Below are 26,737 nucleotides of genomic sequence, written 5' to 3'. Positions count from 1 at the left end.
AGCTTCACCCACAAATCACAGCCAAAATCCCAATGTGGCAGAAGGAACTATCAATATAAACTGCACTAAATATTCCTGCTAAACAGGAGCAGGCTGCAGAGTCCTGGAGCAGGAGCTGGGAGGTGGATTCTTCCATGTGTCAGCTCTGAGAGAACACAGGCTTCTTCTACTGGTACCTTGAGAGATCACCCTGTCCTTTGCTTTTTTTTTTTCCTTCTATCAGCTGGGCTGAAATCCTCAGGGAAGAAAAGTCTTAACTGAGCCTGGAGCAGTTTGGTTAATAGAGATGTATCCACAAGGTATTTGCATTTTTATTCTCTGTGCTCACCACAAAAATGTCCATGTCTCATCAGGAATGCATCACACCTCTGAGGAACTAATGAAAATAATTCCCTGCTGCACTGCAGCCTGTTAAACCCACACCTGGAAAACAGGTCAAGGACCTCCTGGGATTTTTAACTCTGCCTTGACAGCTAATTCCTGATGGAAATGAGATGCCAGGGCAAGCTGGAGATTCCCCCTGGATCCAGTGGCATTTGTAGGCACTGAAGCACCTCTCACACTCCAGCCTGGAGTCTTAATGACACAGGTAAGATCCCATTAACTCCCATTTGCCTTAAGTCAGGGATGCAATTCCACCAGGAATGCAGCTCCAAGGCAAGACAGCATTTATTTCCCAGCTCCCAAAGCCTTTTGCAGCATCCAGACTCGATGTCCATTCCACTCCTAGCCCAACTAGTCACAAGCAGCTTCTTTTTTTGGCAACTGGGGGCAACCACCAGAGCAAGGGAAGGCACTGCTGTGACTATCCATCATTTTTTTCTCTTGGAAAGAGAAAAACAAGAATTTTTCTCCCTCACACACTGATGGTATAATTTTTCCAGCCTGTCTGTTATTTTCATTATTTGCTCCTGTTTGTGTGAGGAACACAACAACCACATCCCTGGTGGCTGAAGAACTGAAAACACCCAGAGTGAACATGAACAGCAGGAAGGTGACATGGACAGGCTGAGAATCACTGGCACAGCCAAGGTGACAATTCCCTTTGGATGAGTCCTGACCCATCTCCCTGCAGGAAAAAGTCACTTGTAGCTGTCACTCAGCACAGGGACTTGTTCCAGGCACTGCCTTTCACTAAGTGCAGATCAGCTTCAATTCTTCCCAGAGAAAAATAGAAACCACTTACAAAGCCAAGGCATCATCTTCAAAATACATCCCCATCCTTACATGGCCACTTAGGATGTTTCCTGCCTCTTCAAAAGCTTCCCTGGCTGGAAAAAGACAAAGATACAAGAATAAACAACAGAAAGAGAGGTGTTGAGGCTTTTTCCTGGAAACCTGATCAATGCCTTTGCACACATAATATCTTGCCAGAGCAGATTTCAGGATCTAAACCAGGATTAGAGGCTCACAAGAAATTACTACAGCTCAGGGCTGCAGGCCATGGGAGGAGGAGCAGGCAGAGAGCAAGGATCAGGGGGAAATTCCCATTATTCAGCCACCAGCACTGAGCTGCAGGATGTGCAGGACAGAGGCACTGCTGGAAAATGAAATGTGCTTAAGGACTTACAGACTGTAAATGCTCTTGGAAACAGGAGACCAATTATAAGTCTAAACAGAAATCTTATAAATCCCAGTGACCTTTGAGAAATGATGGATGATGGTTTTACTGGAGTAGGGCTAAGAGCCTGGGGATAAACCAGCCTTTCCCTCAAGTGTTCTTGGTTTATCCAGCTCCTCCCAGCAGACTGGGGTTGTTGCAGGATAGGGAAAAAAACAGCCTGGGCTCTCTTGATCACAGCTGAGAGTGAGAGCACAGCTCCAAAACTGCAGAGCTGGGTTACTCCTTTATAAAAAACCTCCAATTTCACACAATTCCAGAATGATTTAGGTTGAAAAGGAGCTTAAGCTCATCTTGTTCCACCCCCTGCCATGGGTAGGGACACCTTCCACCAGACCAGGCTGCCCCAAGCCCTGTCCAGCCTGGCTGTGGTTCCAGGCAGTGGATCCATGGGACAGCCAAGCTTTGAGGGGAGCTTGTGAAATGGAGAGATCAGAGCTCCAAACAGCTGCTGCCAGAGGTGGGGTGAGAACAGGGAGGATTTCAACACCACCACCCCCCTCCTCCTCTGCATTGAGCTATTCAAAGCAACAAAAATGGCTCTTCTGTCCCAAGGAGAGGCAGAAATGTCACTTTTTGGAGAAGCCAGGTTTTTCCTGAGAACAAAGGGGGTGTCTCAGGTACAGCCACAATATAAACTGTTGTCACAGTGACTGCTCCTCAGACCATTCACTGTCACAGCACAGCTGGCCAGCCCAAGCTCCTGGGACCAGTGACTCAGAGCTCAATGGATGGAGCTGCCTCACAGCTGGTCACTCTTTGGTTCTCTGATTCCTGTTTTGCAGCTACACTCAAAGCTGTATTTTCCACTGTTTCCCATGTGGCCCATAAACTTTCATTTAAACTGCTTTCCTTTTTTAATGGAAGGGAAGGAGTGGCTCATTGAGGGCTCAGTCATTATCATAGAATCTCTGAATGGTCTGGGTTGGAAAGGATATTAAAAATCATCCAGTTCCACTCCCTGCCATGTGCAGGGACACTTCCACTGTCCCAGGCTGCTCCAACCCTGTCCAGCCTTGGATATTTCCAGGGATCCAGAGACAACCACAGCTTCTCTGGGCACCCTGTGCCAGGGTCTCACCACCCTCACAGCCAGGAATTCCCAATTCCCACTATCCCATCCATTCCTGCCCTCTGGCAGTGGAAAGTCATTCCCTGTGTCCTGTCCCTCCATCCCTTGTCCAAAGTCCCTCTCCAGCTGCTACAGAGAAACCATTCTTGGATGTTGCTCTCCAGCTCTTCTGAAAGAAAAATTCCCATCCCAAATTCCTCCACCAAGCTTTAAACCCTCACTTGAGGTATGAGCTTGTTTTGAAGTGCTGCCCTGGGTCAGCCCTGGCTGCAGGAATTCCCTCCTAAGTCAGGACAACCTCCAGCAATGCCAGGCTTATTCCTTGACCTGATGAGATCCTCCCTCCCCATCACATTTTCAAATTTTTCCCTATTTCTGCAGTACTAGACCCAGAGCCCCACACCAGCCCATATTTCTCCAGTGACAGGTTCTTTGCATCATACCCAAAACCCCCCAAATTCACACAGCTCTGCTGCAGACAGGAAGCACTTCAAAAAATATATTTAAATATTTCCTAGGAAATTAGTCCCCCCATGAAAGCACAATTTTAATTCCCTGAGGGGGCTGATCATGCTCTGCAGCACATTCCTGGAGCTGGGATCCCAGATGTCCTGAATTGCACAACTTCACTGATTTGGGAACAAGAAAGAATCAAGGGTCTAAAATCCCTGCAGAGTTTTGGGAAGCAGGATCTGAGCCCCACATTTTATCCCTCTGGCATCTTCTGATTGTGCTCTCCAGCACAGCAGCTCCTGCAGCATCTCTTGTGCCTTCCTCACTTGGCTTCCACTGATGCTGCCAAACCCTGTGAGGCACCAGGGGTCAGGGATATTTGAGGGTTTAGGACAGTTTTACTTCCTAAAGTCTCCCAGTTTCTGCATCTAAACCAAATTTCTGTCCTAAAAATTCTTCGGGTTTCCAGGAAAACGCTCGTTCATTGCCCTCATAATACATCCTAGTAAATTTTATTTAGGATTTTTTTCCACCAAGCTGCTTTTAGCTCAGACCCCCCAAATGGCTTCTGAACATAGTCCTGATGCTAAGGGTTGGAAAACATCCAGGATTTTTTTAGCAGGACATCTCATTGCTCTGTTTCAGTTCACTAGAAATGGCAATGACACAGTTCACTGCTGCTTGGGGTTAGAGCAGAAATTCTGCCATGAGAAAATGACTGGGAATTCTGGATAAATCTGCAGGTTAATAAAAGAACAAAGTGGTTCTCCTGACTCCAGCATGGTTTGATGTCAGAACAGCTGGAGGTTCCTGCTCCCTCAGGCTGTTCTGCACCACTCCAGCACCCTCAGGAAAGGGGTGGAGAAGAAATCCCAAATTTCCCAAATTTCATCTGCCTGTGGCTGAGGATGCCATTCTGGATTGCAGGTGAATGTGCTCTGAGGGAAGAGGAAATCCTACAGGATCCACAAAGAGCTGCCTGGAAACCTCCAAGACTCTTGTTTGCAGGGAAGGAAATGAAAACTTCTCTGTAGAATCCCAGAGTGGTTTGGTTTGGAAGGGACCCCAAAGCCCATCCAATTCCAAACCTCTGCCATGGGCAGGGACACCTTCCACTACCCCAGACTGTTCCAAGCCCCATCCAGCCTGGCCTTGGACACTTCCAGGCATCCAGGGGCAGCCACAGCTTCTCTGAGCTGGATTAAAGGTTTTTTGGGTCAGTAGGATTTCCTGCTGTATTTACCAGATTAAATCTCCAGAGGAAGGCAGAGAATTGACTGTGAGCTGGCTCAGGGAACACAGTCCAAGAGTTTTCTAGTTGGTTCCAGGCATCCTGTCTTGTTCTTACCTCTTCCCTCTGGACCCTCTCACATGAGAAAGTAGCTTGGTTTGCACTAAATCAAAGTTTAGAAGCACAAGGGAGCTTTAAAATGGAAAACAGTCTGAAAGTTTGATCTTAAGCAAGATCAGGAAGTTCTCCTATTTTAAAGGCAGCATTTCCCAGGGGAAGTTGGCAACTGAGATTCTGTGGGGTTGGAAGATCTCAGCTCTCAACTGTGAGACCCTGGCAGTGTCTAAGGGCAGGCTGGACATTGGGAGGTGTCCCTGCTATGGGCAGGGGGGGAATGGGATGGGCTTTAAGGTCCTTTCCTACCCAAACCATTCCAGGATTCTGTGATTTTCCTGATGTTCTCTCTCCCTCACCTCTCCTGATGTTCTTATTCCCTCACCTTTGGTAATTCATTGCATTTCTGTGTCCACCTATTCCAAAATCCACAAATACATATCATTGAGTCATTCACACTTCATTCCTCCTGATGCAGGAAACTTCTATTTGACATTATTGCTGCTCTGTTTTTAAAAAAATAAAGGTTTTGGATTTTTTTACAAGAATTGGGGCTACCACTTCTTCAGAAGCCAGCAAGATCCAAGAGTGGATCTTTTCCTTTTTTAAGGAAGAATATTCTGGGACATGTTGTACATGGATCTGGGCTAAACCAGAGGCTTAAAGGGAATTTAATGCCAGCTACAACTCCTTTGAAGGGACTCATAAAGAGGACAGAGCCAAACTTTTGGGGGAAGGGGCAGGAGATACAACAGGGACAACAGGCTTGGGAAGTTTCTACTCCCACAGTGGGTGTAGCAAACACACCTCTGAGCCAGGGTATGGCTCTGAAATCCCACTCCTGGCATCCTCTCACTGTGAAACTGAAAAAGGCAGTGCCAGGCAGGGTGCTGTGAACTTCCAACAGCTGGGAGCATCCCTGTCCCAGCAGGAATGGAGCTGGAGAGTGCTTAACCCACCAATCCCAACAAACCTGCACTGGTGGCTGTGCTAAAAACTCCCAGTAGTGAGGTGTGCTGCTGGGATGAGAGCTCAGATGGAAACTCCCCTCTTAAATATCCTTCTGCTTCATCCATGGTGGCCAACTTCAGTGGGCAGGAAACTTGGCTCCTGTGGAAAGGCAGAGAAACAACTTGGGCTGATGTCTTCTCTGCTTTTGGGATGGAGAGACAACAGGGCAACATCAATCACTATGGGACAAGTGTGAGACTCATTAGGGACAACAATTATCATCTGAGAAGTCTCAGAGAGGAGCTGGGGCTGGTTACAGAGAACTGAGAGCCTTGGGATCCCCACTAAAACAAAGAAGGAATTCCAGCCATCACACAGGGATGGTGACAGAAGATGTGGCACATGTCCCACTGGGGATTTGTCACTCACAGCAGGATGAAGCTGCTCAGCTCTTCAGCTCCCCACATGCCACCATATGTCACTGACTGCTGTCCCTCCTTGTAAATCCTCATGGTGGGGAACTGGGTGATATTTTCCTGGGAGCAAAGGCCAGGCCAGTCCCAGCAGTTCACCTGGGACAGCAAAACCCCTGGGGTTCCTAGAGTGGAAAAGAAATACTCATGAATGACACAAAAAATAAATAAAAAACAACAAATAATAAATACAATTATAAAATTGTTTATAATAAATAAATAACAACAATAAATTTGTTTGAAAATAGAGCTTTTTTCTTAGCTATTTTTTGTCTGTATTTGTATTAACATTGACAAAAATCTACCAAAATCCAGCCCCAAATACACAATCCCTTTGAGTACAGCCCATCTCCCTCTTGAAATCAGTTATTCCCAGAAATGCTCACATCTGACTGGTAACTCCAAGCAACATCACAAAATCCTGAGGCAAATGTCCAGGAGCTTAAAAGGCAGTAGGGAAAGGTGTTGGAAGTAGCTTAGGAATAAGGCCAAGAAAGAGAAATAATGCAGGCACTCACAGGAAAGAGGGAAGATAAAGCTTGGCATGATGGAGGAGGAGGATGCAGCCAAGATTTTTGCATTTATTAAGTTGTTCAATATTGAAAAAAATCTCTGTTCTACCTCAAGCATGAAGCCAAATGCACATGGACCAGTTAAATGGGATGGCAGAGAAATGTTGCCATCCACTGCCCTCAGGCACAGGGTGGGATTCTGTCCTGAGAGCCAGGAGTTGGCCTTGATGATCCTTGTGGGTTCCTTCCAACTCAGAATTTTCTGTGATCTCACCCAAGCCATCAGCAGACACCTGTAGGAGCTTAAGGGTCTCACAAGTAAGAAAGTGGGAAAGGAAGAGCACTTGGGAATTATAGAGCAGTCAGCCCAACTGTGGGTCCTGGGAAATGTCCTGAAAAGGTTTTTATGGGTCACAAGAAACTCAAAAGGTTGGTAAGAAATGAAGCAAATGAAAAGTTGGTTCTACAAGCCCAAGATTTGTGCAACTCCAGCATTTCCTTCACAAAGAATGAATCATGGAGTCACAGGATGGTTTGGGTTGGAAGGGACCTTAAAAATCATCTCACTCCACCCCCTGCCAGGGCAGGGACACCTTCCACTGTCCCAGGTTGTTCCAAGCCCTGTCCAGCCTGGCCTGGGACAATTCCAGGGACCTTCTCAGCCTTTCTTTCATCTCTGGGCTGGGTAAGTTGCTGCTGTTGGTCCATGGCTAAGCCTGGCCTAAATCCTGAGCAGCTTCACTCCCTCCCTTCCCTTGGCTTCCAGCCTCACCTGAGCTGCCCCAGGGCTTGACCAAGGGCAGTGTGCAGCTGTCCATGCCCACAGCAGGAATGCTCTATCTCAGAAATCTTCATCCCTTCCCTAAATTTCTTTGAACAGGACTCAAAAGCTGCATGGGAAAGATGGGATAAAACCTGAAGACAAGTACACACATGGAGGCAAAGAGTCCTCCAGAAACCAGAGCTGGGGCAGATGATAAGGATTTCTCAAGAGAAACCAGCCAAGCTTTCTTCTCTCCCTGTCCTGGGTCTGATTCTAATCACTATTTTCATGAGAGGCCTGGCTGATGGAATAAAACACATCCAATCTAGTTTTGATCTCAAGCCTAGAGGGGCAGAAAGCAATTTGAGGGACAAAGTGTAAGGACAGCAGCATTCCATGAGGAGAAGGATGCAAAGGTACCACCAGTGCTGCAGGACAGGGATGGGAGGACACTCAACAGCATCTGCAGCCCATGGGAAGAAAATTATTTTTCTTCTGTTCTGGAGAAACCTCTGTAGAGCCAGCCTGGGAAACGTGTTTTTGGAAAGATTTAAGCAAATGAGAATCTGGAGCAGTTTAGAAGACTTCCCTCCTGAGGAAAAAACTCAACCAAGTTTTGCTTGGAAATCACCAGTGAGAGAGAAACAATAAAATCTAAAACCACATCAAGGGTGCTGTGGAGGGGACAGTGACATCACTGGGCAGGGTCAAGGAGAAACCCATGCCAGGCTGGGAGGGCATGACCAAGCTTTAAACCAAGTTCCTGAGAACTGAGCACAGCTGAGTGTTGCACAAATCCTTGTCACCCAGAGGAGTTATGGGTGCCCCCAACCCCTGGGAGGGTTCCAGGCCAGGTTGGACAAGGCTTGGAGCAACATGGGATGGTGGAAGGGGATGGAGATGAGCTTTAAGGTCCCTTCCAAGCCAAACTTTCTGTGTGACTCCATGATTCTTTGCTCAAAGAAAATGCTGGAGTTAAACAGATCTTGGGTTTGCAGAGGAAATCTCATCTCTCTCTGCCCATGGAATGAGATGGAGCTTTAAGGTCCCTCCCAACCCAAACCCTTCATGAGATTCCATGAGGGTTTTTGTAGCTGGGGGTGAAGGTGAGGTGACCTCAGCATCACTTCCTACTCCTTATCCTTGGCCTCCCACAGGACCATTTTCTGCAGCCTTCATTTGAGGTTCTGCACTGCTGTTCACATGAAGAGTTTGCTGCTGTTCTGCCTTGTGTCAAACCCTTGTGCAGAAAAAGCAGGAAGCAGCATCAAGTGAAGGGCCTGCAAATCCACTCAGGCAGGCAGGAATTGTTAAAACACTCCACAAGAGCAGAAATGGTTTGTGTGACTGCCAGACTCTGTAAGAAGATGTCAAACTGAAAGCCTGACCTCAGATTTACTTCACACCTCTGATCCAGTATAGCTGGTTCTCATCATCTCTTACCACATCATCTTGTGTCTTGCCCAACTCTGGAAAACAATTCCATGGAAATGGGGCTTTGATGTCCTGTTAAAATCGAGTTGTGAGGCTGCTTCAAGCTCTTTCAAAGATGAGCTTTAATATTTGGATATTAGCTCAGGGAATTATCTACCATGTGCTCTGAAGGAGCCCCTTCTGGTCTGAAACACCTGGTTCAGGATGGTTCCTCTCCCATCCCAACCTGCACCATTTCATTCATGACTGAACCAGCAGAACTTTCAGGAACTGAGGAACTCAGCAGAGGACTGTCCAGCCCTGTGGTCACTGCTGAGTGGGAAGTGCTGAGTAATGTACAAAGTGCTGCACTTCAGGAGGAAGAATCCAATACAGAATGGGAACAACTACCTAGAAAACATCACACAGTGAACCCTGAAATCCTGACCTCAGTTACACTCCATGGATGTCCATTGCTAAATCATGCAGCTGATTTTCCTGCCTTTGAGCTACAACTTCACCCCTGTCTTTGCAAGTCCCTAGTCAAGAAGAGCCCATGAGCACAGAGGAGGGAGGCAGAACCATCATCACTATATATTGCTCTCCTTAGATACTGATTTCCTCTCTTCTTTGCTCAAAAGGCCAATGACCCACCCAAGAAATGCTCAGCACTGTCTCACCTTCACATCCTCTGCTCTTAACTCTGCTGCTTCCAAAAATTCCCATCTTGAAAAAGCAAACAGAGGTGCAGCAGTGAGCCCCAGTGGGACTGGGAAATTCCTTGCTCCAAGGGTAGGAAACGTGCTCAGTTCAGCAAGGTCTTCTGCTAAACTGGATCTCTCACCAAATGGAAAACAGTTGAGGGCTGGAAACTTCACTTGGTGAGGATCTGCTGAGCATCTGTTTTGGGATGACTCACGGGGTCATTGCAGTCTGGAGCCTCCCCCATTCCCGTGTGTTTGATCACACGTGGCCTGTTCTCCTATTCTCAGTGCCATTTTGCACAAAGAATTGGCATGGGGAGCAGGACCTGATTCTGCAACTCAAAATATGCCTCCAGCATGGGTGATTCACTCCTCAGACAGCTGCCTGTGGATTGCCAGCCCTTGGGAAGGAAGCTCCACCCCGAGCAGGCAGGAGTATCAGTGCTCCTGGGGAACTGGGAGTGCCCCAAGCCATAGTTAATGTTTTATTCTCAGTCCTGCACAGCTTGAGGTCTTCCTGATGCAGCATCTTCTGAGGTTGTCCAGCTCCTCTGGGTCTCCCAGCTCCCTGAGGCTCCTTTAGCAGCAGGGAAAAGGATCTCCAGACCCACCAATGCAGCTGCTCTGTGTCTGCTCCAAGGTCATGGCAGAGAAATCAGACTGGAATCATTCCATAGGGTCATGTCTAGCCTGGGAGTCTTTGGAGAGACCTCAGTGCTCACAGAGGAAAGGCCCTGACCCCTGAAGTTCATGATCTCTGCTGAGAGTCTGTCTGTGGCTGCTTCCCTGCCCTGAGATTGTTATCAAGTGATTCAGAACACACATGGTGAAGTCCTGGCCATGCAGAACCCACCAAGGGCTGGCGACTGGCTTGGGAAGAGGCTGGGTTTTACCCACAGACTCTCCTGTGCTTCTCCTTTAGCTGGTCTGGCTGCTGGGAAGTCCAAAAGAAACCCCAAAACCAACCCCAACATCTCTAACAACATCAACAACCACCTCTCCTGTCCCTTCCTGTTTATTCCTGGGATTTCAGTCCAGACCAAAGCTGCTGGTGACTTTCCCTTCATGCAAACCACCAATGCAGAGCTGCTTTCCTCCAGCCCCCATCTGTCTGCAGCATTCCCAGGAGAGCTTTCTTGCAGAAATCTGTAGGGTTCTCTGCACCCTCCATTCATGTCCCCACAGCTAAATCCTGCAGGACACAGTGCCCAGTCCCAGGGGGCTGCCAGCACCAGGAAAAATGAGCCTTGATGGAGAAAAAAACCCAGGAGAAGGCACCAGCCACCTCCAGGGGTGCTGGAATAGCTCTTGCCCAGATCCATGTGACTTCCCCACTCTGCCACACTAGGGTGGAGCCACCTCAGTGTCCCCTGCAGCCAAGGGGAGAAAAAAAGGCACCACTGGAAGAGATTCAGCCCATGCAAGAACACACCTCTCTCCACAAACCAGACTGGGATGGGGTTGAAGGCCTGAACGTGGGGTTTACACTGCACAGACCCTCCTGAAGGATCCCTCCCTCCTGCCTTTGCTCCCAGATTCTCTGGTGTGCTGGCTCTAAGTGCTGCTGGTTCTTCACCATCCCTGTGTTATTCATGGAGTTCTGTGGCCACCTGTGAGAATTCCCACATACCTGAGCCAGCCTGCAAGCCCTGGAGGCACCATCACTGTAAATTCTCCCTCTGACCTTGTCCTGTCCAGTGGATCTGGGCCTGCCCCCACCTGTCTGTCCCACTTTCCTCCAAAGCCAGGAATAATCACAGCTCCTTTTTTCATCAGAGCTGAGGTGCCACCCTCATTGATGTAAGGGCATCTCCAGGGCAGGACAGGGCCCTGAAGGGCACAAACAGGACCCTGCCTCCATGTTCCAGGCCACAGTTGCTGCTGTTTGCTGCTCTGTGTCCCCCACTGGCACTGGGGCTGTGCCCTGGCCCTCCCCAAATTCTCCCTCATGCACTCACTGTGCCCACCAAGCTCACAGAGATTGGATTGGAAGGGGCAGGGACATTTTCCATTATCCCAGGCTGCTTCAAGCCCATCCAACCTGGCCTTGAATGTTTCCAGGATAATAAAATCATGGAATTGTTTAGCTTGGAAAAGCCCTCCAAGATCATCAAGCCCAACTGTTTCCCCAGCACTGCCAAGGCCATCAGTGCCCCATGTCCCACATCCTCACAGCTTTTAAATCCCTCCAGGGATGGAGACTCCACCACTGTCCTGGGCAGCTGTGCCAGAGCTGGACAACCCTTTCCATGAAGAAGTTTTCCCTAATATCCAGCCTAAAGCCATTTCCTCCTGTCCTGTGTTTTTTTCCCTGAGAGCAGAGACTCTGCAAAGATCCCTAAATGAGACACAAAGGAGTGTTCCTAAAAACCTGGTGTGGATATGACTTTCCTGAGGAGTCTGAGGGGGAAAAATGAGTGTACTCCAGGGGAGGGAATGAGGTGCCATCAGTGATTTGGCTCCTAGTGCTGAGCCCTGGGGTTCCTTACCCTTCAGGTGAGCAGCCACCTCACAGTAAGAGCGCAGCACTGCCAGGGACACAGCTTCCCCTGAAACACAGAGAGGGGAAACACAGCCCTGAGGGACAGCCAGGGGACAGCCAGCCACACCCTGCTCCCTGACAATGTCACACTGTGGATTTCTGCATCCTGAGGTGCTTCAAGCTCTGTAAGATTTGAAATAAATAAGGAAATTGTAACTTTATGCTTCAGCAGACACCAGGCTGTCTAGGCCAGCCCATGAATCCATGCTACATAAATTTCCCCTCTTGTCCCAAATTTTTTCCTATAAAATAAAGGTTAAAAATCTCTAAATATGAGATTGATATCTATTATCAGCCAAAAAGAACTGATTAAATCTACTTATTATTAGTGCCCATGGCACAGGATGTGGCACAGATTAATGGTCAAAACTTGTCTCTAGGATCATGGGAAGCACAGAGAGCATCCCATAGTTAGAGAAGGGGCAGCCAGATCACATTTCATACTCACAGCTGGCATAAAACAGCACCACTGTCCTGGCAGCCTCTGAGAGGGAAGAGTGGAAGTTCTCCTCTGTCAGGACAAGGATCTGCTCCAGGGGCAGCTCTCTCTTCTTGTCCCTGGCAACTGCTTCCACCACCTGGTCATCCTGAATATCTGCAAGGAACACACAGGTGTGTCCAGGGCAGGGGGAACTGCAGCCCCCTGGGCCACCCCAGTGCTTGATTTTGTAATCCAGAACCTCTCAGCAGAGATGTGGGGTGAGTGAAATCTTGTATGGGGAGAGGAGGCACAGGCACCCAGACAAACCCCCCAAATGCCCTAATCCCATCTCACACCAGCTCTGCCCTTGATTGGGACAATATTCTTTAAGCTCCTCTAGGATCCTGTCCCTCCTTTTTAAAAGAAAACACCCTCAGTTTTGCACAGAGAACAAATGAATTTTCAATTATGCATTGCAGGGACCAGAAGTTTCTCCCTGGAGGAAACAAGTCTGGATCTGCTCTTACAAAAACGTGTCTCAAACCCTTCCAAAGGGATGGATCATTTTCAGATGCTTGTAGATGACACAGTGCTGGGTGCACTTTAACTCCCCCATGCCTCTGGAGCTGGTGCCTCACACAGCAGCTGCTCCTCTGATTTTCCTCCCTGGTGTTTCCACTAAAATTCAAACCTGTCTGTCACATTCCAGTCACCTCAGAGAATGAAAGAGCCACTTTGTGGCCACCATGGAGTGACTGTGATGGTTTGCAAGTGTTCTCTTGTGCTTTGCCATGTCTGATGCTGATTGCACCTTCTGTCTGATCACAATCAGCTTTTCACTGATTAACTGCACACCTTGATTGTTATTCTCTTTCTCATCCTCATCTTCTTCCTCCTCCTCCTGCTCATCCTCCTGGATTTGTTTGACCTTGTTCTTATTTTCCACCAGGGTTATAACTTCATCAGTGTCTTCCAAGACCAGGTATTGGATTGGCATTCCCTGAGGAAAACAATAAATCTGCTTATTTTATCTGCAGACCAAACTCAAGGCTGATGAGGAACAATGTCCCAACTCCTGATTTTTGGGATATGCCACAGATCCCTGAAGTTACCAAAGAGGGGAATGTCTGGGTTATGTTTCTTTGACCCAATTTCTCCTGTGCATGAGTTTTTCTCACTCCAGGCTGATGTTTCCTTGTGAGGAAGTAAATGTGGTTATGAGGGAGCCTGTGGTGAAAGTGAACACCAGCCCCATCTCCCAGATTCAGCACTGCAGGAAAAATCCCAGTGGCCAAGAAGGGAAGAAGAGCAGGGAAGTACAGGGGACACTTGGATGTCTCCTAATTAGAGGGTCAGGCTGGGTCCAAGGAGCCCATCACAGCCTGGGAAACCAGCACAAAAAATCCTTTATCTCATGGAGCTCAGCCAGGAGAAATGTTCCCAAGTGCACAGGGGCTGCCAACCCATGGAAAGAAGCAAAAAATCAACATGAATTTCTCAGAAATGAGACCTTGTCAGCTTAAAAACAGTGCTGGCAGCAGCTCAGACAAAGGCACTGGAGAGAAAATGGAAAGTTCATCAGGAGCTGAGAGAAATGACAAAGTGCTGGCACCTCCCACGGGCTCCCAGAGCCACCCAAGTGCACATCTCTCAGCAGGCCATGGGAAGCCCTCAGGGGATGCTCAGGTCTGATCCTGCACCTGAAATCACAAGTGTGACAGTTCAGGTAATCTGGGGCATGCTGTGTTCCCTGGCATCTGCCAGCACCCAATTCCAGCCTGCCTCACAAGCTGGGTCAGGTCCCTCCAGAGTTTAACTCATCTTGATCAACCTCATTTAACCCACACCCTGCCCTTTCCCCAGCTCCCTGCCAGAGGCACTGGGTTACATCAGCTCAGCACAGACCTTTGGTTGTTTGCTCTGTTCCATACTCACTCCCTCTCCCATCTTTTGACACCTTTCCTAAGTCCTTCAGAAATCCAAATCTTTGGGGAATTTGCACTTGGATGTAATTCACAACCTTGTGTTGCCTTAAGGTGTAGTGGAGATGTCACTCTATGTTTTGAACCCAAAATAAACTATTTTCTCTTTCCCAGCAGGCACAGTGGCTCTGCAGCACCCAAATCATAGAATCATGGAAGGACATTAAAGATCACCCAGTGCCACCCCCTGTCATGAGCAGGGACACCTTCCACTGTCCCAGGCTGCTCCAATCCCTGTCCAGCCTGGCCTGGAACACTTCCAGGGATGGGAAATCACAGATTCACGTGTGCAGCTTGGGAAAGACACTTCCCCTTGAGCTTCAGGGAATGCTGTCAAATCCATCCCATCCCACCACCCTCTCCAGAGCCAAGAGCTGTCCAATAAAGAAATCCAGCCTCCAACCTCATCTGGTGTCTTGAGGGCGACGTTTGATCGGTGCAGAACGTTCAGATGGACGAGATCCCTTCCAAAACAGAGTGAACATTAGATGGTGTGGCATGGGAGGTCAGCCCTCCTCCTTCTGCTCTAATTCCATCACTGCTTTCCTCTCTTAGGCTGAATCTCTCTAAATCTCTCTTAGGCTGAATATTTTTCCACCCCTAAACCAGCAACTTCCAAATTAATACAATTCTTTGTCACAGGATATAGCCTGGTTTTACTGCCTCTCATCCAGGTGTGATTGAGTCCACTCACAAAAAGCAAGGAGAACCCCAAACACCTGAAAGAAATACCTGGATAAAAGGGCAACTCCTGCTTTCCCCAGGAGCTGCCAGGCCACAAACTCTGCTGTCCTCCTGTCAGCCTCATAGGTCTCTTTCTGGCTCAGGATGAACACCAGGGGCAGCCCCAGCTGCAAGTGAACAGTGGAGATCTTCTCTGGGTCCTCAGCAATCTCTGTCTGGAGAACAGCCAGGGTTATGCTGCAGCACAGCTCCACACTTTAAAGATACCTCAGCTCTTCCCCAGCCATAGAAATTCTCAGGGAAAAGCTCCCAAGCCCAAATCTAAAACATCCATGGAAGCAGAACCCAAACAACTCCAGTTAAACTGTTCCAACATGTCACAACCTTCTCTGTTAAAAACCTGGGCTTTATTTTCTGTGGGGCTTTTTGTGGTTTAGCAATTCCAGATGTCAAATCTCCACTCATTTTTTTTTACCTGGGGCAGTTTGAAAATCCCAGCCACAACATGCACGAGCTGGAATCCTTCCCTTCCTGCCTTGGGCGTGCTGCTTCATGACAGCACAGAGGTGCTTGATGGAGTGCACTCCCTCCATGGGCCAAATCCAGGAAAATGGCTGAAGGAGCATTCCCAGCTCATCCTCTCCTTTTGGATGGGCAGGGATGACCACTGGGAACAGGAGGCTGCTGAAGTTCTCTGCCCCATGAAGGAGGAAGAAGGAGGGAACCCTCCTGTTCCTTGTGGTCACCAAAGCATGAAGGATTGATATCAAATTGCAGAAACTCCTGCAGGGAGCCTACAGGAGCAGCTGAGGACTTTGGGGTTGTCTGTTTTGGAGAAAAGGAGGCTGAGGGATGACCCCAGTGCTCTCCACAGCTTCCTGAGGGGATGTGGAGAGGGAAACACTGATATCTCCAGAGTATCCAGGGATAGAACATGTGGAAATGGTTCAAAGCTGCATCAGGGGAAGTTCAGACAGAACATAAGGGAGGTTTCTTTACCAAGAGCACTGAAACAAGCTTCATATTGAGTTAGGCAGTGCTTAAGAGTCATTTGGAAAATGTTCTCAATAATTTATTTATGTTTGGCCAGCCCTGGATTGGTGAGGCAGCTGCACCAAGAGATTCTCACTCAGCTTTTCTCTCTGCTCTCACCTCCCTCATCCTCACATCCCTCCCTGCCCTCCCACCCAGGGCCCAGCAGCTCCTCCTTCCCACTCCTACCACCAAGGGAGCCCCCATGAGCTTGAGGTGCCTGTGGATGTTGAGCAGGGTCAGGGGCTGTGCCAGGGCTGTCCTCCTGCAGGGCTGGCCTGGCTCTGTGGCTTGCTGGCAGTGGCAGAACAAGAGCCAGGCAGAAGAGACATCAGGGTCATCAAGGCTGTGAGAGAGGAAACAAACCCACCCTGAGCAGGGGATCAAAGTGCCCTGACAGAAGGACCAGGTCTGCTGAAGTGTTTCACAGATTATCCTCAAGCCCAGGGCTTGGCAGGGCTGTGGAACAGGCTGGGAGAGCTGGGGGGGCTCACCTGGAGAGGAGAAGGATCCAGGGAGAGCTCAGAGCCCCTTCCAGGGCCTGAAGGGGCTCCAGGAGAGCTGGAGAGGGACTGGGGACAAGGGATGGAGGGACAGGACATAGGGAATGGCTTTAAGCTGGAAAAGGATAGATTTAGATGGGATATTGGGAAGGATTTTTTGGCTGTGAGGGTGGTGAGGTCCTGGCACAGGACCTGGCACAGAGAAGCTGTGGCTGCCCCTGGATCCCTGGTTAGCTGTGACACCATCACTGCTCTTGACCTTTGGGAAGTCACCTTCCTTTTCCAATGCCCCCAGTCTCTACCCCTAAAACAGGGATCACCTTCTTTGGACAAGGATTTAAGAGCTCTCCGTGGAAGAGCAAAGTGCAGCACTAAGACCTCAAATCCTGCTGTCCCAGCTGGCTGGGAGCTGCTCCTGTTGAGAAGCTCCCACCATTCCAGCAGCCCGGGAGGGGGCAGTGCTGCTTTAAGGAGAATGAGGGCGATTCCTGTGCAATGACAACTGTGCCATCTAGTGGGAGCCACAGCACAATCCCCAAATCCTGCAAGGATGGAAGGCACCTCGGGGAAGGGCCACCATGGTGCCTGCCCTGCTGCCACCTGTGACAAAATCCCAGGTAAATCGTTATGGAGCTACTAATGTTGGAAAAACCCTCCAAGATCATCGGGTCCAACCCAGCACTGCCAAGGCCATCACTGAGCCATGTCCCCAAGTGCCACATCCACAGGGCTTTTAAATCCCTCCAGGGATGGGCACTCCACCATTGCCTTGGGCAGCCTGTTGTGACATGACAACCATTTCCAGGAAGAAATTTTCCCTAATATCCAATCTAAACCTCCTCTGGAACAACTTGAAGCCATTTCCCCTTGTCCTGTCCCTGTTCCCTGGGAGCAGATCCCAAATCTCCCTCAGCTGTCACCTCCTTTCAGGGAGTTGTGTAGAGCCACAAGGGCCCCCCTGAGCCTCCTTTTCTCCAGGCTGAACCCCTTGTCAGTTCCCTGAGGAATTCTCCAGCCCCTTTCCAGTTCCTTCAGCCTCTCCTGGTGCTCCAGACCCTTCCCTAGCTCCAGTCCCTTCCCTGTCATGAGTGGCCCAGCACTGACCCCAGGACCTGAGGTGTGGCCTCAGCACAGGGGACAATCCCTGCCCTGGGCCTGTAGCCACAGGCTGGTACAAACTTCTTGGCCAGCTGGGCACACTGTGGGCTGAGGAAGCAACACCCCATGTGATGTTCCCATCTCCTCCCTCACACTCCTGACTGCAGGAGGTCACATCAGCAGGGACATGGAAGATCTGCCACTCTACAGCAGCTCCTCCTGTGTGGGAAGTGAGGCCATGGGTTAGGAATTCCCAAATCCATGAGCAGTGCTACAGTTCTTGCTCTTGGATATCACAGCACAGGGTGGGAGTGCTTGAGGATTTCAGCAAGGCCAGGAACACAACCAGCAGCTTTTGGAAACAGATCAGACTGTCCACCCTTGGCACAACACCCTAATGCCATCCCAGAGTTGATTTGGGAATCTGAGACACCAGGGATGAGGCAAACAGTGCATGGAAGCAGCTCTCCATGGTGAGGGTGTGTCTGGGTGTACCTGGTGGCTTTCAGCAGTGCTGCCTCAGTTGTCAGGACAAACTGGTGGATGGTCCCATAGACAAAAGCTGCCTCCATCACAGCTCTGTGCTCTGGAAAGGGAAAGGCAAGGTGAACTCAGCTCTGCTCCCTCCACATCCCCTGTTTCATCCTTCCCAGGTGTAAATATCAATTTCCATGCTTTCAGAAACTCTTACAATGTCACAGAGTCTGCCTGAAAACACACTGTGAAGGGAAGTGAGAACTGGAGCTGGATCCCATTCCTGATCCCCAGCCAACAGGTGCTGTGTGAGAATCCATTCCACTGCAGAGCCAGGGATCTGCCCAGGGATTTATTATTTTTAAGACAGCAACTACGGGCTTACTTTCCCTCACCAAGCCCATCTCTCAGGGCTAATGCTCCCAGCAAAACTTTCCTGGTGCAACTCTGGAAACAAAGCAAGACATACAGAAGTAGAGATCTTGTGGCTGGGTGGCCCTTTCAGGTTTTCATTTGCAGAATTTTGGATCAGAAACTCAGCTCCTGGATATTCTACCAAAAAAAGGCTGGAGGAAGAGAGGAAGGATGGAAAGCTGAGTGTCCATACCTGCTGTCCCAGTAGCTGGCACGTAGGCAAAGACCATGTTGGACTTCCCTTTCAACACATTCTCAATGTTCTCAAGATCTGCCAGTGTTTCAACATATTTAACTTCATTAAAGAGCAGGGCACTGAGGGGGCAGAAAAAACCTCATTAGCAACTGGCTGAAGAGTAAATTTGCAGCCACACAACTGTGATGGGAAAAAGAGGGTAAAATTCCAGCTTCTTGCTGGCAGATTAAGGATTCACAAGTGGAGGTGCCCAGGTGTGAGCTGGTGAGCTGTCTCAAGGGAAAACAGGGTCAAACCATAATGGAGAGAAGCTTGAGAGCAGTCTCTGGAATACCTGGGGCTGGCATTTAGTGGGAATAGAAAGGAAGAGGATTTCAGGGAGTGGGATGTGGGCTGGACTTACAACAGAACGTTGGCCACGATGGAGTCCGGGTCGAACAGGGCGTCGGTGGGGAACTCCCGGATCAGCCGCTGTCCCCTGAGGGAAGAGACAATCACCAAAGGAACTGAAACACTGCATGGATCACAAGGGAACAGGCACAGGAGGATGAGGGAGAAATGGCAGAGCACACTTGAGATGTCTGATCTGAGTTGGGAATTGTTCAGGCCTGGCTGAGCAGGTCCCTGCAGCACTAAAGTCCTTATTTTAAAAAAATGTATTTGCATGTACAGTAATGAATATCATCTATTATTATAGATTAAATGAAATGTTGTTTTAAGAAAGATGTTAGGAATGTTAAGACTTATGACTAAGCACCTGGGGACATGGTGGCCTTGGCAGTGCTGGGGGAAGGGTTGGACTCAATGATTTTAGAGGTCTTTGGAATGGTTGGAATTGATGACCCTAAAGGTCTTTTCCAACCTTAATTATTCCATGATTATCAGTACAACAGTCAATGAGAACTGAGCTGACACATGGAAAAGCTTCCAAGTGACAACCCTTGGAGAGATCAGGAGCTGAACCTTCCCACCCAGGGCAGAAGCGTTAACCCCACCAACAAGGAGAGCACCAAAATGTGTTTCTTTCTTGGACTAAACCCAAAATCCTGTGGCCTGAGTATAGCTCTGGGGGTGGGAGGCAGAGGAACAGGAGAACACTGATGGAGGGTTTCTCCTGTGGTTTCATTCCACAGCTCATCCCTCTGCGGCTGCAAGGAACTTGGGGCAGAATGGGAGAATTCACTGAGGCAAAGCATCTCCTCTGCCTGTGTTGGAATTTTGGGGGAACCTTTAGCTAAACTATGCAGGTCACTGCTGTCCTCATGCTCCTCTCATTCCTCCACAGACACCTCTGATTGCTGGAAGTGTTTTCTTCAAACATTAGCACTTGAAAACAATCCCAGTGCAGTGGCCAGAGATGCCCCTCACCTGAACAGGAAGGCTTTCCTCAATGCATTTTCTTTCCCACAATATCTTGAGACATCCTCTTTGGGACAATTCACCTAAACAGCAAATGTGTGTAATTACAGATTCAGCCCCACAATGACCACACACACCCCCTACAGCTTTCTTCCATTCAAGAGTATAAATCCAGCCTTTCCAAACCTTCTGGGAGGGAAAATCCACCAAAATGGAGAATGGAGTTTGTACTTCACTTTTCTAGCTCAGCCTGCTGATTTGGGTCAGATGGATCAAAAGACCCCTTGATCTACCCAACATATTCAAAGTGACAGATCAGTGCTTCCTTACTGAACTTGGTTTGTAGCTGGAGGAATCGAAATAAATCCAAATATAAATATATAAGCACTTTTTAGAACTTCTTCTTAGCTAATTACACTTGCCTGAATTTGTAAGCCCCTCATGTGAAGCTGCATAAAATTTCAGCTAAAAACTCCTTTGTATGAAATATTTATTGCACTGAGCTGAAAAGAAGTTAACCAACCTCATCCATCATGGAACATGGACACTGCAACAGGCTGCCCAGAGAATTTGTGGATTTTCCATCCCTGGGAATGTTCCAGGCCAGGCTGGACAGGGCTTGGAGCAACTAAGGATAGTGGAAGGTGTCCCTGCCCATGGAAGGTGAGGTGGAAAGAGATGAGCTTTAAGGCTCCCTGAAAGCCAAAGCTGTTCTGAGAGTCCATAATTCCATGAAAAATCTGTGCTCATCCCTTCCCTGCTCATCTCCCACTCACTCCATCCCACCCAGCAGCTTCCCTGAGCCCCATTTACCTTCACCACAGAAATGCCATAGTCCTGGAGGGCCTCAGCTGAGCTCTCAATCTGCTCCAAGAAGGGCTGGGCACCAGGAGAAACTGAAACACACAAAAAACATCCTCAGGGTGAACAGCATCCTCCTTCCACACACTGAGATGTGGGAGATGTTCCTCAGTCCACTTTTGGGAAAGCACAGCCAGGGATCATGAAGAACAAAAGAAGGACAAGGATCTTCTCCTAATCCATGACAGCCTTTAGTTCTTCCTCATGAAAGGGATTCCCCTTTTTCTAGCAGGTATTATGGAAAATTCCTTAAAAAACTGAATTTCTCCTCCACAGTACCTCCAGAAAATAATCCAGAAAATGAATGGAGATGTTTGAAGGACTGTGCCTGAGGACACAGCCAGGAAAGAGCCCATCCCAAGAGGTCTCTGCCTGTCAGGAGCACTTGGAGCACAGTGCTCAGCCAGCTCTTCAAAACCCCTCTGGGTTTAAAATCTCAAGAACTGCTTCTTCATTGAAGGGGCCAAGAGCTGATTAGAGGGATGGAGCAGCTGTGCTAGAGGAAAGGCTGAGAGCTGGAAAACAGAAGGTTCTGGGGTGAATTAATTGCAGCTTTCCAGTGCCTGAAGGAGCCAGCAAGAAAGATGAAGAGAGATTCTTTACAGGACACAGGGAATGGCTTCCCAGTGCCAGAGGGCAGGGATGGGTGGGATACTGGGAAGGAATCCCTGGCAGTGAGGGTGCTGAGGGGCTGAGACAGAATCCCCAGAGCAGCTCTGGCTGCCCCTGGATCCCTGGCAGTGCCCAAGGCCAGGCTGGAGCAGCCTGGGACAGTGGAAGGTGTCCCTGCCATGGAAAGGGGGTGGGACTGGATGGCTTTAATGTCCCCCCAGCTCAAACCCTTCCATGATTGTGTGATTGTTCCTCTCTCACCCAAGCCTTGCTGAGCCCCCAGGCTGATGGAAACTCACATTAAACACCTACCACTGGGGGTGAAAAAAGCCAGGGATGCTTTCCCAGCTTCCAAACCACTGAAATAGTGCTGGGGGCTTGGCTCCTGCTGCAGGCTGGCACTTCCACTACTTGGGATGGAGCAGGCACAGAAGAGAAGGAAAACCAAGGAAGAAACCCATCTGTCCTTTTGGGCTGACATGGCTGTTCCCAGCTACAGGCACAGGAGAGCCACAACTGGAGGAAAAAATTTAAAAAAAAAATTATGATACATAAACACACACAAACACATACATGACTGTTTTTCTGTTTTAGTCTCTGTTACATGACTGTAATTTCCAACTGTGGAAATCACTATTAATATGACACATCTTGAGGATATTATGAATTAGTCACTCAATCCACAGGTGACTCAGACAACTCAGGACAGCAGAAGCCACTCTCTTGCCTCTGAGTGGCATCTTCAAGTGCAAAGATCCCCAGTGCTTTCAGCTCAGGGCTGGATTTCCTCCCTCCTCTTTATTTCTTTTGAGTTAAACAAAAAAAATTCCATGCACAAGCAGCAAAGCAGTGACAGCATCATCCACAAACCCCCACCCAAACTGTCTCAATTCCTGCTCAAAAGCTTCAAGGATGCCAATAGAATTTATGTGGCCCTGAAAGGTGTTTGCAAAGGGATGGGACATGCTGTGCTTGCCAAAAACCAAATGGCCATTTGAGATTCAAACAGGAGAGCTCCTGTTGCAGTGCAAAATAGAAATGTGCATCTTCTGGCACCTGTTTCTGGTCAGGGTGAGGAGGAATTTTGCAGGTATATTTATAAAGATTTTCTAGCTGAAGTCCTTAGCATGAGGATGTTCTGCTGGTGCTTCAGGAACACATGTTCTAAATTATTTTTTTATAGAATAACTGATTTCTCTCATATATTTATAAGGATTTATGTAACTTATATAGGTGCTATTTTTATATACACTGCTGGGTTTTTTCTTTACTCTGTGATCAGATATTCTACACAATTTAACCTTTAAAGGATTAATTTAAAAATCAGATTACCCTTGACCTAAAATATGCATAGCAATAAGTCAGACAAGAATTCTGTAAAATTTTTTCTGCTCCTGGCTACTGATTTTGCCACTTCTTTGCAGCCACCTTGACTTTCCCAGAGAATACATTTATTAAGTGTGAGTTTGATTTTGGTGGGAAGTGCCCCTGGGATGGAATAAGATGATCTTTAAGGTTCCTCCCAACCAAAACCAATCTGGGATTTTGGGATTTTGGGATTCTGCTCATTTCAGGCTGTGGCAGATGATGTGAGGAGGTTAAAGGATGAGAAGCCACTTTCTTCCCACTCCATTCCTTCCCAGCCAGCTCCTCAGGGGTTGCTCTGTGCTGCTGGAGTGTGGCTGCTCCCTGCTCAACAAAGGGACAAAGCTGGGACTGAATCCATGCAGAATTTGCATCATGAGCTGCAGCTGCTTCCCTCAACAAACACCCCTGTGTCCATGGGCTGTCACTCCCTCCAACACCCTGGCAGAGGCTTTGGGATCAGCCCAAGCTCAAACACTCCAAAAACAAGCAGAGAAAGATCCTCTGCCATGCTCCAGGAGTCAGGAGTTACTGACAGGCACACTCAGCCTTCACTCCTCCTCTCCAGGAGCTCAGGGGTTTGGATCAGGCCTGAAGGCACAACAGAGCTGGAAATAAATTAATTTTTTTTCTTTTCATCTCAAAATCTCTAGTTGTCTCCTTTCCAGCTTTGGGCAGTGTCAGGCATTTCTGGTCCTGTGCCCTCCCATCTGTTGCCCTGGCTGGCAGAGGGGACAGGGATCAGGCTGGGGGGGTGATGTTTATTAAATGACAAACTTGGCTACAGCAGGATGGAAAAATAAACACAACCCTGGCACATGGGAACAAGCCCAGGTCAAATGGAAGAGCTTACTGTCAAGGAAGGAAGAGGAGCAACCTCCAAGGACTCAAAGATGTCAAAGGATTACACCTGGAAGAGAAGATCAGCAGTTAAAAACATAATTCCAGCCCCAAAGAGAGCTCAGAGCCCCTTGCAGAGCCTAAAGGGGCTCCAGGAGAGCTGGAGAGGGATTTTGGACAAGGGATGTAGGGACAGGACACAGGGAATGGCTTCACTGCCAGAGGGCAGGGATGGATGGGATAGTGGGAATAATTGGAATTCCTGGCTGAGAGGATGGTGAGGTTCTGGAACAGAATTCCCAGAGAAGTTGTGGCTGCTCCTGGATCCCTGAAAGTGTCCTGGGCCAGGTTGCACAGGGCTTGGAGCATCCTGGGACAGTGGAAGGTATTTGAATGAGATGGGTTTTAAGGTCCCTTCCAACCCAAACCACTCTGGGGTCCAGTGAAAAATGTGTGCTCACCCCTTCCCTGCTCAAGTCCTCTCACCTCATCACTCCATCCTGCCCAGCAGCTTCCCTCTGCTCCCCACCAACCCAGAGCTGAATATTCAGCTTTTAGGCCATTTCCTCTGTCACCTCTTTCCAATCAATGGAAAATTAACAGCCAAGGGCTGGAAACAGCCAGAACCCTGCACCACTGACACTTGCAGGATTGTCAGAGATGTGTGAAAATACCATGGATGTGTGAAGCAGCTCTGTGTCACTGCTGGGAAACCTTAAGCCCATGGACAAGGGACAGCCCAGCCCAGCACTGACAGAATGCCAGGCCTGCTTCATGTTTCCACTGTCATAATTCCAAGGCAGAGCCAGGCAAGGTGCTTAAGGTCACTGTAGGTGACCTGAAGTGAAACCAAACCCACCAAAAATATCCAGCTCAAACTCTTGTGGGGACATAAATTGTGTCACATCAGTTTTGCTTGGGAATCCTGCAGTGGCATCCATGGGCTGGGATCACCTCTGATCCCAGCTGCTTTCCCTGACACATTCCCTCACATAGATCTCAGCTGCCAAAATTCACCACTGAGGAAGCTGAGCTTCCCCAAGGGAGGGTGTTGTGGGGTGGGATTTAAGAGCCACAAGACAAGGATGAGCTGCTGTCCTACTGGAATTCTGGACTGCCATCATCCATGGGCTTCCTTGGACTCAGGACAAACACCACCAGCCTGGACTTTAATGCCAGTGATGTAAAATCCACACTTTGTCTTGTCCAATATCATCACAGAATCTCAGAATGGTTTGGGTTAGAAGAGACCTTAAAAACCAAAATTCCAAACTTGCCATGGGCAGGGACACCTTCCACTGTCCCTGGCTGCTCCAAGCTCCACTCAACCTGGCCTTGGACACTTCCAGGGGTAACAACAGCTTCTCTGGGAATCTTGTGCCAGTATTTCCCCAGAAATACACTACCCTGCTGCTCCCTGGTCATTTTATCCCATTCCATCCTCTCCCAGCCTGCAGAGCCCTCAGCAGGTAAATTTTAACTCCCTAGGTAGATGTTCCTAAACCAGAAGCATTTAGGATGCTCCTAATGGAGTCACTTCAAGCTCTCCTGTGCTGATGGACCCAAATCAGGCCTCTCTTTGCAGCAGGACATTCACCCCACACTCTGCTGGCACAGATTTTTGGCAGGATTCTCACCTGCCTTCTATGCCCTTCTGGCAGCACTTAAACAGTGAGCTGCTCTCCCAAATTTCCTGGCAGGGAGGACACAAACCAGACCCCAAATCCATGTGGAGCTGACTCAATCCCTTAGCTACAGCAGGATGGACAGGCTGAAGGTCTCTCTGCAGCTCACCTGGATGTCCCAGAACAAATATCCCTTCTGCTGCTCCTCCAAAATGCAAGGCAGAGAGGAACACTGATGGCTCTTTCCCCATTTTTGTCCATGCAAACAAGTTTCCTTTAGGTGATCCAGAAAAATGACAGAATCCTAAAGGTTGGAAAAGCTCTCTAATATTATTGAGTCAAACCATTCCCCAAGGATCACTGCCAGAGGGCAGGGTTAGATGGGATATTGGGAAGGAATTGGCTGTGAGGGTGGTGAGGCTCTGGCACAGGGTGCCCAGAGAAGCTGTGGCTGCCCCTGGATCCCTGGAATTGTTCCAGGCCAGGCTGGACAGGATTTGGAGCAGCCTGGGACAGTGGAAGGTGTCCCTGACATGGCAGGAGTGGAACTGGATGAGTTTTAAGGTCCCTTCCAATCCAACCTATGACTCCTTGCCTGGAATTGTATTAACTTTTCATATATTTCACTACACACTTCCCTTCCCTGCTCCAGACTTTTCCTACACAGCCAACAAGTTAATCATCACAAATTTATTGTAATTACCACAAGTTCATTATCATTACCCAATTTGTTGGCACAGAGCTCAACCCAACTCCTTTCAGATTTTCCAAAGGCAAGTCCTTGGACACAAGTGATTTGAGTAGGATGGTAGAGCTACAATTCCCCAGGATCTGGAGCTGGAATAACCATGAAATGCTTCTCCAGAGCTTTGGGATTAGCCTGCAATTATGGGACTGAAATAACCACTGGCCCTTTGCATCTCTCCATCTCCCTACTGCCTACAGGGGCAGCTGTGGGAGCATCTTGAAACACAGGGAAGGATCCAAGTGCATCCCAGTTTCTGCTTTGCTGGATTTTTGCAGGATTTTTTGCCTGGATTTTTAATCCTGCCACTTCCAGTAGAGTTTCACTTCCATTTTCACTTCCAGGTCCAACTTCCCAGCAGCCAGGTCTCACTTGCTATCCAAGGCTGCAGGAGGGGCAGGCTGCAGCCTTTCCCTCTGCCCACACCAGCAGAGGAGGGCTTTAATTGTCATGCACAGCAGCCAGCCTGCAGCATGGAATCACACAGGTTGGAAAAAAACCCTAAGACCAACGAGTCCAACCATTCCCCCAGCACTGCCAAGCCCACCATGTCCCCAAGTGCCACATGCACACGGTTTGTGAACAGTTCCAAGGATGATAAATTCACCACTTCCCTGACAGCATCACACATGCTGGAATCACCCCCTGCTGAATTCCACCACTCAGCATCACCCACT

The 26,737-nt window shown here is 48.7% G+C and overlaps 1 protein-coding gene across 1 annotated transcript in view; it reads right to left on the bottom strand.

Moving 5' to 3' along the window:
* TXNDC16 (thioredoxin domain containing 16) overlaps positions 1-26,737 on the bottom strand; it is a 35,052-nt gene that overhangs the window by 7,209 nt on the left and 1,106 nt on the right. Inside the window, exons 3-18 of the mRNA XM_056493643.1 lie at positions 23,704-23,760; positions 21,798-22,001; positions 20,826-20,908; positions 20,022-20,095; positions 19,057-19,131; positions 18,651-18,772; positions 18,065-18,155; positions 16,158-16,314; positions 14,985-15,151; positions 14,656-14,716; positions 13,126-13,270; positions 12,298-12,444; positions 11,797-11,856; positions 5,872-6,040; positions 5,465-5,601; positions 1,187-1,271 (exon numbers count right to left, since the gene is read on the bottom strand). Coding sequence (XP_056349618.1) covers positions 1,187-1,271; positions 5,465-5,601; positions 5,872-6,040; positions 11,797-11,856; positions 12,298-12,444; positions 13,126-13,270; positions 14,656-14,716; positions 14,985-15,151; positions 16,158-16,314; positions 18,065-18,155; positions 18,651-18,772; positions 19,057-19,131; positions 20,022-20,095; positions 20,826-20,908; positions 21,798-21,966 — 1,742 coding nt within the window. The 5' untranslated portion in view covers positions 21,967-22,001; positions 23,704-23,760. The remainder of the gene's footprint in view (positions 1-1,186; positions 1,272-5,464; positions 5,602-5,871; positions 6,041-11,796; positions 11,857-12,297; positions 12,445-13,125; positions 13,271-14,655; positions 14,717-14,984; positions 15,152-16,157; positions 16,315-18,064; positions 18,156-18,650; positions 18,773-19,056; positions 19,132-20,021; positions 20,096-20,825; positions 20,909-21,797; positions 22,002-23,703; positions 23,761-26,737) is intronic.

Source organism: Oenanthe melanoleuca, chromosome 5 (genome assembly GCF_029582105.1).
Source record: "Oenanthe melanoleuca isolate GR-GAL-2019-014 chromosome 5, OMel1.0, whole genome shotgun sequence".
NCBI classification, from domain to species: Eukaryota; Metazoa; Chordata; class Aves; order Passeriformes; family Muscicapidae; genus Oenanthe; species Oenanthe melanoleuca.
The sequence above is the reverse complement of the archived record's forward strand: the minus strand, read 5'-3'. Positions and strand labels throughout refer to the sequence as shown.